This window comes from Petromyzon marinus, chromosome 1 (assembly GCF_048934315.1).
Source record: "Petromyzon marinus isolate PM22_M1 ecotype Great Lakes invasive population chromosome 1, UKy_Petmar_22M1.pri1.0, whole genome shotgun sequence".
NCBI lineage: Eukaryota > Metazoa > Chordata > Hyperoartia > Petromyzontiformes > Petromyzontidae > Petromyzon > Petromyzon marinus.
In genome coordinates this window covers 9,365,896-9,382,825 of record NC_133667.1, presented here as the reverse complement: position 1 = coordinate 9,382,825, position 16,930 = coordinate 9,365,896, and the positions used below count along the sequence as shown (strand labels likewise).

At 47.8% G+C, this 16,930-nt stretch overlaps 1 protein-coding gene across 1 annotated transcript; it reads left to right on the top strand.

The window, feature by feature from the left end:
• Nucleotides 1-8,744: 8,744 nt before the first annotated feature.
• Nucleotides 8,745-16,667, top strand: LOC116943002 (uncharacterized). The gene is made up of 3 exons (XM_032955588.2): nt 8,745-9,161; nt 11,535-12,089; nt 14,030-16,667. Exons 2-3 carry the CDS (start codon nt 11,537-11,539, stop codon nt 14,512-14,514), a joined length of 1,038 nt encoding a protein of 345 aa, XP_032811479.2. The 5' UTR covers nt 8,745-9,161; nt 11,535-11,536; the 3' UTR covers nt 14,515-16,667.
• The last annotated feature ends 263 nt before the right edge of the window (nt 16,668-16,930 follow it).

Below are 16,930 nucleotides of genomic sequence, written 5' to 3'. Positions count from 1 at the left end.
TACCAGCCTGCAATAGATTAATGTGTCTGTCCGTCCGTCCCCTTTCAATACTTTATTTTAATTAAAAAAATTACGTCTATAGCAAACGCAAAATTCCAATGTTCCTACCAGCCCACCCTGCAGGGACCTGTTTGCATAGTGCTTTTCTCATGCTCAAAATACTGAACAATATTATACATACATACCAAAAAAATAGTATGTGAAAAAAACTGGCATTTTTACATAACATAACAGCAGCATAGAGAGCATTCAAGAGATGGTGGGTTAGTAGGAGGAATTCAAGCCAGATTGTAAAACCTTTTGAACAGATTCGTTTTTCATTGAGATTTGAAGGTGGAGATTGACTCAGCCGATCTCATCTCAATGGGCAGTGTGTTCCATACTTGATTAGGTGCTTTCGTGACTGCAGGAATTACTCTGTTTTTTTCGGTAAAGTCACGTAGAAATAATAAAAAATAAAATTATATAATAGCATACGACGTTTCGATTGCAACATAAGCAATCATCATCAGGTACAGAATTAAAACAGACACATCAGGGGACACAGAGAGAGGCGGAGGAGCACACTAAATCAAACAGGGTTTAGCAAAAATGTTGAAACTATATAAAGCAACACAGACGGTCGGTTAAAACACAATTAACGCATGGTCTGGTTGATTACGCTATTTCAAATATTGTTAAATTGTAAGTTAAGTGTGAAATTTAAGAGAAGTGATAGAACACAGATCGCAAAGAGACATCGGGAGAGACACGCACACGGTGACAGAATTAACACAGACACACCAGGGGACACAGAGAGAGGTGGAGGAGCACACTAAATCAAACAAGGTTTAGCAAAAAAAATTTGAAACTATAAAGCAACACAGACGGTCGGTTAAAACACAATTAACGCATGGTCTGTTGATTACGCTATTTCAAAGATTGCTAAATTGTAAGTTAAGTGAAATTTAAGAGAAGTGATAGAACACAGATAGCAAAGAGACATATGGTGAGAGACACGCACACAGTGAAGAAGTAAAACGGCATCTATGCGGAGCTGGGACTCAGAGACAATGGGACACAAATTAGCATGAAGAGAGCACATCAAAGGACGGTGCGGGTGGACACGAGTGGTCACATACACAGGCAGAGACAACACAGTGATACAAACCCAAGTCAAGACACAAAAGCAGATACACCAGCAGAGAACAACACAAAGACACAGACTTCATACCTCCCCGTAGAGGTGATTCGAACTTGATCAGGTGCTTTCGTGACTGCAGGAATTACTCTGTTTTTTTTCGGTAAAGTCACGTAGAAATAATAAAAAATAAAATTATATAATAGCATACGTTTCGATTGCAACACAAGCAATCATAATTCTGTACCTGATGATGATTGCTTGTGTTGCAATCGAAACGTCGTATGCTATTATATAATTTTTTTATTATTATTTCTACGTGACTTTACCGAAAAAAAACAAGGAGTCGTGTGTTCCATAGCCTGGGGGCAACTGAGCAGAAGGTCCTGCCACCCATGGAGCGAAGGTTGGTGGTGAGTCACGAGTTTATTGGTGTCAGAAGATCGTCGGGCCACTTCTCGGGTTGGCGGATGTAGTCAGGAGCAATACCATGTAGGGCGTTGTCAGTGAGCCAGTGTAGGTTGCATAAAACAGGGGTTATGTGTTGTTTGCTATTTGTGCGGGTGAGGAGTGGGCTGTGGAATTTTGAATCGGTTGAAGCTGTGAGAAGAGATTGGCGGGAGCACCAGCAAGGAATGAGTTACAGTAATCAAGGTGTGAAGGAATGAAGGCGTGGAAAAGCTGATATGCGTCAGAGAGGGATGATGATGCCGAGGTGGAAGAATGACACTTTTATGATGTGTGGTTAATGTGGGACTGATAAGGGGCCATCTACTTGACGCACCCCCCCCCCCCCCCGAATCTTATAGAACCGCCGATATTTAATCCACGCAGAAACGATCAAGGATTAATAATATCCACCGCCCGACTATCTAACTCATTTGAAGGCCAATGTAGACAAATTATTATCGAGGCTTCACCCCCCTCCCCGTTTCCTATGCGTACGGACAGTGTCAGTAGACCCCCCATACGCATTTGGGTTAACCCCCCCTCCCCCCGCCATGCGTACGTACTAAATGGATAGCCCCTAATTGAGGGAGAAATCTAAGATGATGCAAAGATATCTGACAGTGGGTGAGGTTATGATGGTGTCGTCGCCTCGGGTAAGTGAAAATGTGTCGACGTTCCAAAGAAGGGCCTTTGTCCCGACAGAAATAAATTCAGGTTTGTCACAGTTGACTTAAAATATACTGTGACATCCACGGTATGATTTCAACCAGGCAGTGAATGAGTTGAGAGGCCTCATCTTGACTACCACCTCTGGTGCTGAAATAGATTTGAGTGTCATCAGCATAAAAGTGGTAGCCAAGCACAAATCTGCGGAGAATGTGGCCCAGAGGTAGCCAAGAATGTCTGTGTGTAACGCGCGTGACGTCACTCTACATGCCGCCCTCCCCACCCGCTCATTAATATTCATGAGCGGGTGGATTTTTCCACACGCAGATGGTCTAGCGGAAATATTTTTTTCGCAAATTTGCTTTAAATTTTGATTTAAAGCTTTCGTGACTGCAGGGATTCATATTCTTGGTTCTTTCGGTAAAGTCACGTAGAAGGGAAACAATAAAATAATAAAAATATGAAACAATACAATTCTCACGACGTTTCGACTGCAACACAAGCAATCATCATCAGGTGTGAAAACCACAGCAAGAACATTTCTTGCTGTGGTTTTACCGAAAGAACCAAGAATAATTTGCTTTAAGTTTGACGTTTCTTTATTTAAAGTGAATCTAATAAATAATTATACGCAGCAACAAAGTGGATTTGGTGTCTTTATTTCTTCAGCACTTGAGACAAAGGGTAAGTAATTTATGCTTCTACATTATGGTAAAATATACATTTCTCGGTGATTTTCCAGATATTGTATCGAATTCCCATTTATTTCAACCCCAGCGACCAAAAGCAGAAGAGAATTAAGTATCGGAGCAGTGAATTCGAACAAATTGAAGGTCAGTTATATACAGTGCTACAGTGACATGAAGTGAGGTGTTTTATGAATTAGTTTTGTGCAAGATTCACTTCCATTAATACAGTGCTACAGTGAACTGCAGTGAAGTGTTTGATGATATACTTTCGTGCAAGATTAACTGCCATTAAAACTTACACAAGATACAATTATACTCTGCTCAATTTTTTCGTAAATATTACAGCTTCTGTCCTAGGACGGGCAAACAAGCAAGTACAATGTCAGACCAAGGACAGAGCCCTGAGAGACAGTGAGCAACTGATTAGTGGCTGGATTTACAGTTGCCAAGACAGACAAACTCAGGCCTCCATAATAGAGGGGTTTTTTTAGGTTAGAACACTATTTTGGGCCTCGAGGCCTCGTCTAAGGGAAATTGCCAAAATACCGAAAGTAAATCCAAGGTGGAGAAAAATGTAGCCCCTGACAATGCATCCAATGAGTCGTCAATGTGCAGGAGCCGGGTACGCCTCAGCCAACGTGACCTTATATTCTTGGTTCTTTCGGTAAAGTCACGTAGAAGGGGAAACTAATAACGTGACCTTGTTTAGGCGACGGAAATCGACGCAAAACCTTAGGTTATTTTAAACAAGTACCACGGGGAGCCCCCCCAAGGACTGGTGGATGGAGAAATGAAGTTTGCCACTCACATATCGTTCACCGCCTGCTTATTTTTCGACGGGGCTCATACGATATTAATTTTGCCGAATAGGAGGAGAATCTCCTGTGTCGATGTGATGTTTAGCGAGGCTCGTCTGCCCTATGTCATACTACCCTCTGCTGAATAAATCAGAGAATTGCAGGAGCAGTTCTTTCAGTTGGGTTCTCTGTACTGACAACTCCGTGCTCTTGGGGGCCGTCCATAAATGACGTCACGCACCGGGGGGGGGGGGGGTCAGCCATTTGTGACGATGTGTGACGAGGGGGGGGGGGTTTGAGAAATGTGACGTCACATCAAAATGCGCAACTTTAAATATAGACAACACGTTCTACTTAATTAAATAGACTTTTTGATGTTTTCTCGCACAACATCAGAGTGCAGCGGCACATGAAATACGCACTACAATGACAATAGTTTAAAGCGAGTTGAAGCATGTTTAATTTTTGGGGGTTAGGGGGCAGAACTTTGTGACGTAATATTTCAGGGGGGGGTCTGACTTTTTGTGACGCCGTGTGACGAGGGAGGGGGGGGTCAAAAATCGTCCAAAATCGCGTGACGTAATTTATGGACGGCCCTTTGTCACAAAGTTGGTTTAGTCAACTTTCCTCTGCTGACGGAACCGCACTATTAACTCCCGCTCCTATCGATTTTGATGAGACCTCCGCATCAATGGGATACAGGTCTCGCATGTGCCATCACGGTTCCTGCTTGCACAGCGATCGGTCTCTCACCGACATTTAACACCTGAATGAATGGTTTATGATCCGCGCTTACGACTGTTTGTGCTGCCGTTAGCGTCAATCTGCGAGTCGTTGCATACCATGGAACAATCAAAACTGACGACTCGGTATCTCAATGGTATCAACGTTTGCGCGCCTGAAGGGACATTTACAGATTCACTGACTGTCACGCCCATCTCGGTACATTTTTCAGTTGGATTTAGAACAAAAAATGCATCGGTCAGTGAGCTTGTGTAGCAGCAATTTTTTCAAAAAGTCGGTTCCTAGCAGGCATGGAACTGCTAGCGTATTTGAAACTAAAATGAGTCCTGTCGAGGCGAGTTCCCTAATTCGATTTTTTCCATTATCCCCATGTAACCGCCATTCGCCACCACATGTGTTCGTAACCGGCGCTAAACAACGAGTGCTGGACAATAACATGTCAAATATATAATTGGAAATAACAGTAGCCGACGCTTCCGTATCAATTAATATGCGAACCGTCACTCCTTCTACTGAAGCTCATCACGACCGAGGTTCCCGTGGCTGCCGCTATGACCCGTCGAGCCGGCTTCGTACACTGGTTGCTGGACTCGGGCCACCGTGGAGAAACGCGTCCCGACGTTTCTACGATGAGTTCTCGGTCCCGTTATCCCTGACGCTCATCGATTTACGTGATGTGCCCCGGCCGACCACAGCGATGACAGGTGATAGTCGGGCCCTGTCGCGGAGTTGCCGTCTCCCTCTTAAGCTCCCATTCCCACTGCCGCTGCGGGATTTACCTGCTAGGCCCCATCCACTCATGAACGACCGCCATCACCTCCCCCCCGCGGACTCTCGTCGACCTCCACTGCTGTCGCGGCGAATAAGGCCCCGCCAACAGCGCTTCCTGCCTGGCAGCCCCGGCAGGATGCGCAGCCGATGGGGTTGGGGCTCCTCTCCACCACGAGCCACCACCCGGGTCCACTGGCTCATCTCCTCGTGGGCCCGCAGGCATAGGGCCACCCACAAGGAGGTTTGAGCCTCCTCTTTGACTCTTGTAAGTACCACCGCCCTCTCTTGGAACATCTCCATCATTATTACCAAGATGAGCAAGTCCAGCGCTGCTTCGACCCGAGCGAGGGTAAGCTGCTTGGCCGAGTGCCAACAGGGCACTGCTGTATGTGAGGGGCAACTCGGCTTCCTCCCGCGGGCGCTGCTGAAATGTCTTTTTGGCATTTTATGGCAGGTTGAAGACCTCTGCCATCCCGCGACAGGCTGCCTGGAGTGTGGTCCTCCGCCGCGGCGGTATCGCCCTGAAGATGGCAAGGGCCTCGTCATCAAGAGCCGTCGGCAAGGCCTTCAGTGCCTTGGCCTCTGACCAGTCGAGAGCCTGGTACGCAGCCTCGAATCGGCTGACGAAGGCCCCCCAATCGCCGCCCGCTGCCACAAACTCTTTCACCGGCCCCAGCCGGCGAGGTCGGTCGGCCGCTCTTGCCCTCGCCCCGGTTGCTTTGGGCGGCCTCGGTTCCAAGGCTCCCCCCGCTTTTGACGGGGCCGTTCTGACTGCCGGTTCCGTGGTTCCGGCCGCCAATGCTGCCGCTCCAGATCTTCCCTCCTTTGCGGCGAGCTGCACCACCAGCTGGGAGGCCGCGGCGGCGAGGCAGTCAATCCACCCCTCCAGCAGCATCTCTGCGGGCAGGCTCTCCAGTGGTTGTAGCTGCTGGGGCTCCCACTCAGCCAGCACCGCGATTGCCTCTCCCGCAACCAAGAGGTTGGTTTCCGGGTCCTCTTCTCCCGAGACATTCTAGGGTTTCTTCGGCGTCGGATATCATGGGTGAAAATCTTCGGGGGACTTGGGCGTGACATTTAATACCCCACTTCTGACACCACTGTAATGACTCTGGCGACGATGTTTTAAGAGCCACTTTATTGGGACACAGCCACAATTGCGGGACCCTAGGCTTTGTGCTTGTCTTCAGCTTGTAACTTCCTCTGACTGTCCCCACTCCTCGTGCTCTCCTTTTATATTCCTCGGCCCCCTTTCTGGAACCTTGTCCTTTTTCCCTTAGTCAATCCCTGTCCTTCCCCTCTAACGGATACTTTCTGTTTTCTGATTGATCTCGTTCAAATCTATTCGTTTAATCCCTTTAAAAGTCTGCTTCTCGACCAATCACCGTGGAGGGCCTCTTTATATTAATTGGAGACCTTTTGTTTATTTTCAAATAGACATGAGGCTGCATAATAGTTTGGGGTAATTTTTCGGTCATGACACATGTGCAACAAAGCCCTCACGGAATAGAGGTTTAAATCTCTGTTGCAACAAGCCACGGTGGACCGCGGACGTTTTCAGAATCTTTATGTATACTGGAGGAATCCGATGAGCTACTGAGCTCTTCTTCGCAGACGTCCAGTTTTATTTCCAAAGCCCTTATTGACTGCAACATCTGCAACAAAGGCCCTCTAGGAATAGAGGTTTAAATCTCTGTTGCGACAAGCCACGGTGAGCGTGAACGTTTTCAGAATCTTTATTTATACTGGAGGAATCCGATGAGCTAAAAAGCTCTTTTTCACAGATGTCCAATTTTATTTCCGAAGCCCTTATTGGCTGTGACATGTACAACAAAGCCCTCTAGGAACGGAGGTTTAAAGTCTCTGTTATGGCAAGCCATGTCGGACCGTGAACGTTTTCAGAATCTTTATTTATACTGGAGGAATTCGATAAGCTACAAAGCTTTTTTCACAGATGTCCAATTTTATTTCTGAAGCCCTTGTTGGCTGCAAACAAAGGTCCTCTAAGAACGAAGGTTTAAAACCTCTGTTGTGGCAAGCCACGGGCGGACTGTGTCACGCGAACAGCAGACGCACGAGCACGCGTCCGATCGCCATGTTGGTGCGGGCAGGGTGGTGGTGGTGGTGGGGAGCGTGAAGTCGGGGCAACGCCGTCGTGGTCGAAGTGTGGGTTTCCGTGCCACCCACGGCCCTCTCGTTCTCCGTGCCACCCACGGCCCTCTCGTGTGCCGTGCCACCCACGGCCCTCTCGCGCGCCGTGCCACCCACGACCCTATCGTGTGCCGTGCCACCCACGGCCCTCTCGCGCGCCGTGCCACCCACGGCTCTCTCGTGTGCCGTCATAGGCGCTCGTACCTGTGCACCCCTTTATCAGTGGCCACCCTTGTTGCAGACCTTATTGATCACCTCCCCGTGAAACTTAAACATCTCAACGTTTATCCTACAAAGTCCCATCAACAATGGGGGGGGGGGGACACACAAATAGACAACACTTTTTAGTTTTTGCCCGTACTGAAATTGATGTTCGCGCCTGAAAACTAAATTTCCCTGCACGAGAACACGGGAGCGCATAAACCGGCTGGGTTTGACGGGTATGGTGGCCGCGTGCTTAACTCGCCCACAGCAACTTGCTAACGGGATAACGCAGTAGCAGCAGAAGAAGAAAGGGGTTAGTGGTGGTGGGAGTCGGTCCGTCACCCACCCCCCACCGCCTGCGGAACGCTTAGAACGAGAGCGGTGGGGATTTCGGTTTGGCCGCTCCCATACCACGACCCCTCATCCCCGAAACCTCCTCCCCTACTCCCCTCCACCCCTAACCCCCTCCACTACCCCTTCCTCCCCTACTCCCATCCACCCCTAACCCCCTCCACTACCTCCCCTACCCCTCCTCCCCTACCCCTCCTCCCCTAACCCCCTCCACTACCTCCCCTACCCCTCCTCCCCTACCCCTCCTCCCCTAACCCCCTCCACTACCTCCCCTACCCCTCCACCCCTAACCCCCTCCACTACCTCCCCTACCCCTCCTCCCCTACCCCTCCTCCCCTAACCCCCTCCACTACCTCCCCTACCCCTCCTCCCCTACCCCTCCACCCCTAACCCCCTCCACTACCTCCCCTACCCCTCCTCCCCTACCCCTCCTCCCCTAACCCCCTCCACTACCTCCCCTACCCCTCCTCCCCTACCCCTTCCTCCCCTACCCCTCCTACCCCCCCTCCACTACCTCCCTCCCCTTCTCCCCGACCCCCCTCCCCTACCCCTTCCTCCCCTACCCCCCTCCCCTCCCCCCCTCCCCCCTTCTCCCCAACCCCCTCCTCCCCTACACCCCTCCCCTTCACCCCTCCCCTACCCTCCCCTACCCCCTCCTCCCCTACACCCCTCCTCCCCTACCCCCCCTCCCCTACCCCCTCCCCTTCACCCCTCCCCTACCCCTCTCCCCTACACCCCTCCTCCCCTACCCCCCTCCCCTACACCCCTCCTCCCCTACCCCCCATCCCCCACCCCCCTCCCCCACCCCCCTCCTCTCCCCCTACGTAAGATGTCCGTCCCGGCGCCGTCTCGCGCCGCCGACTTCCGCCGCCGTGCGCCGCTGGAAATTTCGTTTTGTCCTCGAGGATCTGGTGGCGGTGGCGGTTGGAGGAAGAAGAGGAAGAAGAAGAGGAAGAGAGGAGGAGGAAGAAGAGGAAGAGAGGAGGAAGAGGAGGAGAGGAGGAGGAGGAAGAGGAGGAGGAAGAGGAGAAGGAAGAAGAGGAAGAGAGGAGGAGGTTTATTTTTTTATTTGTTTGTTAACCCCCCCCCACCTCCTGGCCGGGGAGGACCAGCCAAAGGCTTCCGACGAAACGAATTCCCGCGCGCGTTAACAAAAGCCGCAAAGAGAACGAGTTGGCCGTCATTGCCTGCACCGCTTTACAAACAAAGATATAACTACCGGTAAGTATTGTGCGTGCGCGTGTGTGTATGTATATATGTTTATTATTACAAAAGGCGCAAGCAAGCGACCGTGTCAATGAACGAAATGCAATTGAGGGAAAGGATGATGTGATCTTCTTGTCTGTCGGTGTTTTTTTTTTTAAAGTGCGGATGAAGGCCTCCTGCCAAACCTCCCCCAGCACGCGTCTGCTCGGGTTCGCGAATGCTACTGAACCACGCAACTTCACCGTGCGAATTGGTGGAAGGCGAAGTCGCAGTTGTGTGTATGTGTGTGTATGTGTTCAACTTCGTTCGCACCGTACGTAGCAAACCGTGCCAATCGGTGGTGCGAGGATCTTTGCTCATCTGGAACTCTGCGACAATTTTGGAGCAGCAGCCCTCCTTAGTGGATGGTGGTCACCACCACCACCAACCCCACCATCCAGGCTCTCAAAGCACGGCTGAGCTTCGGAGATTTGACGAAGACACGGGGGACACATTCCCGATGATGCGATCTTAGACCGTACTATTGTTATTCGCGGGTCCTGTTATCACCTTGGATTTGTTGGCAATACTGTACTGTGGATAGACTTTTTTAACCCCCCCCCCCCCCCGCTATTCCTTGAGCATACCAGGTGGCGAGATGTTATTTCAGTTTAAGGTTTCATTTATTTTGGTATAGCCCTGTGAGCCATTCGGCTCTGGAATCGGATGCAACCGCAACAAACAAAAACATGAACAAGAAAAACATCTTAAAGTGACTACGCGCAAACAGAAAAATCCAGGGAAAAAAACCGGCAAAGTCTTCCAGAGAAAGCACCGTACACCAACGCTGTGTGCAAAAATCCCAGTGGGATGCAAGGCAAACAATAACAACCATAAGACAATTTAGATGAAAGTAATCAGTCTCACTCTGTACAACAACAAACAAATATGGCTAAACCAAAACGTTTTCAAAATCACCAAAATAAAGCTATAAAAGCCTGGTGGTGTGCAGAAGGTCGTGGGTTCCATCCCGACACTGACGCCCACTGTATCGTTGGAGTTTCGCGCTGTCTGTCCCCGTGGTCACATGGATTATTGCCGGCCTTCCCGTTCTTGCCTGCACGTTGAGAGAAACATTCATTTTGACTATTTGGCTGCGAAACTATTTTCCACGTGATAAGCCACTTCGTTGAGCGATCATTTGTGGCCAGGTTGCTTCTCAAAAAGAGATCTACAGCTCGGTTGGCCTTACCTGGTAAAATAAAAAATTGGTTAATATAGTTTAGTACAGCTCTTTTACGATGAACATTTTGTAAGTGTGCATCCAACAATTCAGAAACCACCTTGTGTAGAACACCTCAATGAGTGTTGGGAATGGTCAATTTGGATCATAACTCGGTGGGCTTTACCTGGTAAATAGAAGTTTCGTTTACCTGCCGAGTGAATGTGGAATATTCATGGGTTCAGAGCCCGCAAACGTCGATAAGCACCGCCCAGATGAGAGAGAGTTTATTATTGGACAGGATTTTATTTTTACGTGGTTGTATTGTACCATATATCTTTTTGGGGATCCTGTTGCATCGGTTTGCGTTATTATCATCCAGGGATCGGCAAGCAAAACAAGAAGAGGCATTTTGTTCGAATTCGGTAAAAACAAACCTAAATATTTTAAAAGCCACAATGAATAACATCACGAAGCAGTCCTAGAAGAACCGCATGTGGCTCTGGAGCCGCAGGTTTCTGACCCCCGTGACCTCGTCCCTTGATCCCAAGTTATGGGCTGCCTCCTCGTGACCTTCCTTAGCAAGTGGTGGTGAATCCATATCCCCATGGCAGTGGTCAGTAGGTTGACAATTTGCATTAGTTAAAACCAAATGACAAAGATTTAAGTATAGACCAGAGTTGTGTTCTGTGGGCCCTAGATTTCTTGTCAAATACAAGGTCTGATACAGCTGTTTGTAAAAAAAGGCAGCTTATGCCAATATTTGGTGGAAAACAGTTTTCACCAAGATAAAAATTGTGCTTTTATGCTCGAGGTAATTATTACATTCAGTCGTAAATATATTACATTCAGTCGATTATTTGGGGTACTGAAGATTATTTGGATAAAACAAACCCATGGGCAATGCAAAACATGTAAATTAGCCTGCACACAAAACATTTACTCACAGTGGTATGGAAGACATGGCTGTTCCTAAACGAAGCAGTTAAGCGTGTCTAATAATTATAGAAGCAGCATGCATAATAGGCATGATTGAGTGGAATACCCTATTTTATATTCATCTTTATTTTGCAAGCACAATTTGCAACCTGAATAGTCCACCAACTAACATGTAACTTTACACGTGATACCAAACAAAACAGTGGTAAACGGAGCAGTGTGGTTACAGTGAAAGTATTTGTTAACAGAAATGGCTTGCGCCGCTGTTTTGGAACCGAGCGGGGACTTCCCGGCGTGGCTGGAGACGCAGGGCGTGAACGCGGAGGTGGCGCGGGCCATGGACTCCGAGCTGGGCATCCGGGACTACGGGGTCCTGCGCGCCTGCGTCGGGGACGGCCTCGTGCGGGCCGAGCTGCTGGCCACGGCGCGCGACCGCCTGCCCTTCGGCTTCTACGCCGTGCTGCGGCAGGTGGTGAAGGCCCTGCGGGGCGCCGAGCCCCACGACGGTGCCGGGACACCACGCTGGGACGACGCGGCCGCCGCCTCCCCCGGCGACCTGACGCTGGGAGGCCTGGTGGAAGTGCTGCTCACGCTGTTCAGCGGCTTGAGCCGGGAGCTGCTGTTGTCTGCGCGGAGGCTGGGAGGTGATGGTGGTGGTGATGGAGGTGGTGAAGTTTGTGGGGACAATGCGAATGGTGATGTTCCGTGTGAGGGCGTGGCGGAACTTGGTCTTGAGATCATCGATGATGAGGAGGAGCAGTCCAGAAGAAACGAGGAGGAGATCGTGGATGGTTCGCTGTATGGTGAGTATTCTCCACCACAGCAATAACACGGCGATTACCAAAAAACATTAAGGTTTTAACACATCGGTTCACTCTCTTTAGTCTCCTGCACAATGGCAGGTCCTCTGCTCTAACTCCCTCCATCCTTCCTGTCTAATCTTGAGCTTTATTTTCCTGTGTTGACCCTCTTGCCTTCAAGTCATTAAGCAGCATCCTTCTTTTGCTGCCTCTTGGCCTCTTTGCTAAACATCCTTCTTAGAGTATCTACATCATTAGACCTCCTTTGCCAGTACCAAAATGTAATAATAGGGTTTTTCCCCTTTTTTTCTGGCAACAAAACTGAAACCTTTTTACGAGGATTCATGTCTGCATTAACCACAATACCTGCAGTCAAAATGCAAACAAAAAACATACTATGATAATATATGCATTGTCCTTGAAACTGATTGGTCCACACCAAAGGACGGCTTTCTTTTGAGCCTCGACCCAATTAGTGCTCGACCAGATGACGCCTTTTAATAAATGACGCCTTTTAATAAAAAAACATCTATCTTTTTAAACAATCTTTTTTATATCTTATGTTTTTGGCTTGGGTCTAATTGGCGTCATCTGGTCGAGCACCAATTGGGTCGAGGCTCAAAAGAAAGCCGTCCCTTGGTGTGGACCAATCAGTTTCAAGGACAATGCATATATTATCATAGTATGTTTTTTGTTTGCATTTTGACTGCAGGTATTGTGGTTAATGCAGACATGAATCCTTGTAAAAAAGGTTTCAGTTTTGTTGCTAGAAAAAAGGGGAAAACCCATATTCTATCCTTCTTAGAGCTTTCTTCATCGAGTCATCTTTGGAAATTCCACAGCATTATGACGGAGATCAGTTATCACTGTATAGGAAAACTACTGTTGAGTTCCCAAAGTGGGGAGGGGGGTGTTCATTTGAGCAACTGTATCGTGCTGAAGAGTTGAGTTGACCTGGATTTGAGCTTGTAACCATCCAATTGTGAGGCACGTGCTCTAACCACACTTATTTTGTTGTTGTTATATACGTATATATAGATCAGTTTTATTATATATCTAATAGAAAGAATGTCCCGGAACTTTCTCGTTTAGTTGACTATAAACTTAGTTTGGGTGTTAACAGCCCCTTGTCTCACCTGTCAGTTAAATCGAGTATCACTTGTGTGCCACGTGATGTGAGGATGAGTTTTGGTACTCATCCTGAAATCAGTGTGATACTCCATTTAGGAATGTTGGATATTTAACACCGGCTCAGGGCCACCAGACAGAGATTAATGTCGCCCCACGGCCATTGGAAGATGTTTTTTTCTCCCAGAGACGTATTTGCATTTACGATTGGAATTCGACGCTTTGGGGCATCGATTTTAGACGCTATGAAGATGTGAATAGTCATTAGTATAATTATGATGCAGATTATAACTTGGGTATATTATGTTAACCAATAAGGACTCATTTAGATGGATATAATATCTACCTTTCCTAATAAGAGAAATGCTCAAAATACCATGGTGTTGGACGTACTCGAGACAAACTGGAATGGTGATGGCACAATCAATTTCTTATATGTGTCAAACCATTGATATAAGGATGAATTTTATTTCGATTTAAAGCTTTCGTGACTGCAGGGATTCATCTTCTTGGTTCTTTCGGTAAAGTCACCACGTAGAATGGAAACAAAGTAATAAAAATAAAACATAATAAAATAAAATTCTCACGATGTGTCGGGACGACAGTTCTGTGCCTTCACCTGAAGAAGGCTACTTGTGTTGTGGCCGAAACGTCGTGATAATTTTATTTTATTATGTTTTATTTGTATTACTTTGTTTCCATTCTACGTGACTTAACCGAAAGAACCAAGAAGATGAATTTCATTTTAACTATGAGGTTGCCATGGAATTGTCCATCGCAAAGCTTAACAAACAGCCTTTTCCCCAAACCTGCAGGCGAAAGCGCCGGCAATCATTTTGGCTTCATCATAGAGGACGTCACGTCGCTGCAGGGACCGGCAGCGCTGCGCCCCTCCATCACGGCGGCGGCGGCGTCGGCGGCGGCTGCGGCGGCGGCGGCGGCGGCGACGCGAGCGCGCCGCCGTGCGCGGCTCCACCCGTCCTCGGCGCCGCCCCGCTTGCAGGCACGGCCCTACCACTGCGACGAGTGCGGCCGAACCTTCACGCAGAGCTGCCACTTGAAGACGCACGTGCGGACGCACACGGGCGAGCGGCCGTACCGCTGCGAGGTGTGCGGCCGCGCCTTCCGCCAGACCTGCCACCTCAAGGAGCACCGGCGGACGCACACGGGCGAGCGGCCGTACCGGTGCGACGTGTGCGGGCGCACCTTCTCGTTCCGCTCCAACCTGCGGACTCACGTGCGTTTGCACGACAGGGAGGCGGTCGTTTCAAAGGGGGTCGCGCCGGGGGTGGCAATGTAACGTTACGTTACGTTACATACGCACGTTGGACTTCTTCCGCGCCGTATATATATAGCCACCCGTGCTAATCGGAGGCGCGGGGGAAGGACAACAAACTAAATGCAAAAAAACATCGGGAGTGATGGGAGAGGGCGGGGCGGGGGGGGTCACCTTTCTGACCCGCCACTACAAAACATCTGTGAAAAAGAGCTTTGTAGCTCATTGGATTGGATTCCTCCGGCATAAATATTTTGATTCTGGTGCAAGCAATAAAATGGGGCCCCCAGTCCGACTTCGTCATCCTTCCCCGGACTTCAGTAAAACACCTCGACGAACGAGGGCGGCTTCACAACAACTTGTCGCGCGCCGTTCTCCGTGTTATGGCTTCCGTAGCTATGCGAAAAACTTTGCCACTGGCTGCCCATCAAATCAAAGATGCAATACGGAATCACTGACTCGCGTCACCGACTTCTTTTTCAACGTCTCCCACCATCCCTCTCCCCACCCTCCTCACTCCACCAACCACGGCTAACCACCACGTCCCATGGAGTTCAACCAACAACCAGCTCATTGTGTCCAGAACCGGGGACCGCCCTGGGTGAACGGCGTTTCCCCATAGCTGCACCAGCAGCCATCTGGAACTCCCTCCGCACTGCACATACGCAGCAGCCAAGCACCTCTATGCACCTTCAAGCAGCAGGTCAAGCCTCGCCTGTTCTGGCTGTCACCTGTTCAAGCTGGCGCATGAGGGGACTTTGAGCTCTGGCGCCGCGTCTCCCGAATTATCGATTAAACACTGCATCCAATTTGTGAAAATATCCTCGCGTTGTAAATCGTTTATAAAAAATATAATTTCGCCCATCTTCTTACAACAGTGCCTGGGCACCTCCGGTGGAGTGTCGGAGTTGAGGGTGGGTGGGATTTGATCCCTGAGTGGAGGGATAAGTAATCCGATATGAAAAATGAAGACGGAGAAACACAGGCTTGTAATCGGAGTGCCCAGAAAAGTACACGCACACACCTGCGAGGGGTTAAAGCTCAAAACTTAACGCGGATAGGTTGGCAAACCTACTTGTTTTATTGTCTCCTACAGGCACCTCTTAGCTCCTGCAGATGGGCGTCTTCACACATCTTCAAACAAATCCACCGAGAGCTTGCACATCCATCACTATTGGCCTTCCTTCACTCCGGTCTTAACAACAACAAAAAAACTTCGACCAAAAATTTGTAATGCATTGTTTCCATGACCTGTTAAGTGCTGTGCCAAATTGGAGCTGTTTGTGCGGTGCTTCTTTTCATGTTTTCTAGTTATTTTTTATGATGCTGGCCTTTTTTTTAATGAATTACCTCATTTAAATACACGAATAAGCTATTAAACACATGCGATTATAACACACAAACTGAAATTATAATCAACATGAAGTAAATTAATATACATATGAAAGTATTAAATAATAGTTTATAAATGAACTTACTTTAAATTATGATTGTGCTATGCATCATTACTTAATATCACTTTCTCTCTCGATGCAGTCGCGTGGAGTTCCAGATGCGATTCGCAGAAATCCAAAATCGTGGATAGCAAGTTCGTGAATAATGTACACTGAACTTGTCACCGACTTTTAGCGAATTCTGCAGGAAACTGGAGCTGTAAATGTTCTGTAGAGCTTACTAAGCATAAGCATAGCACATTCGTGGTAGTATATTTGCTATACGAATGACGCGAATACCAAATGTATTATTACGGGGGGAAAAAAAATGTCCATTTGGTATTCAAACGTTGATGGTCTCAACCCCCGATAATTATTTTACGAAAAATATCTCGTGCAAATTTAGTGAGAACAATTGGACCAAGCCCTATCTCACGGGTAACATTTTTCATTGTAATATTGACATGTACAAGTGATGTTTTACAAAGCATGAAATTGTGCAATTTTAGTGTAGAAGAATTATTGCTTTTTTCCCCGTGTCATCTTTCAATTTTAATTTACTGACGTGCAAGGTTCTGATAAGAATTTTTCACCATTTAACTCTGGACATGTAATGGGACAATTGAGATACGATTGGTGATTACATTTAAAACACAAACACGTTTAATAGAATTAACACATTTATTTATAAATTTTGAAGCGTGAAATATACTTGCAGTTCACAATAAATCTACTTGGAGATGAGTACTGTTTTGCTGTTTATACATATATTTTTTTAATCAACGAATTGAAAATAGAAATTTTATATTTAAAATATGCAGTGCTTCTGAAATAATATATACAGTAAAACCTTGGATTGCGAGCATAATTCGTTCCGGAAACGTGTTTGTAATCCAAAGCACTCGTATATCAGTTGTGATCACGTGACACTCGGCAGTACAAAGCGTCTATACGTACTACTCGTATTGCAAGACCTTGCTCGTTTATCAAATTAATATTTATTTAAA

Excerpts from the sequence above, each read along its gene's own strand:
- LOC116943002 (XM_032955588.2), top strand. The coding sequence starts at position 11,537 with ATGGCTTGCGCCGCTGTTTTGGAACCGAGCGGGGACTTCCCGGCGTGG. Across the intron at positions 12,090-14,029 it reads CGTGGATGGTTCGCTGTATG|GCGAAAGCGCCGGCAATCAT; the intron begins GTGAGTATTCTC and ends CCAAACCTGCAG.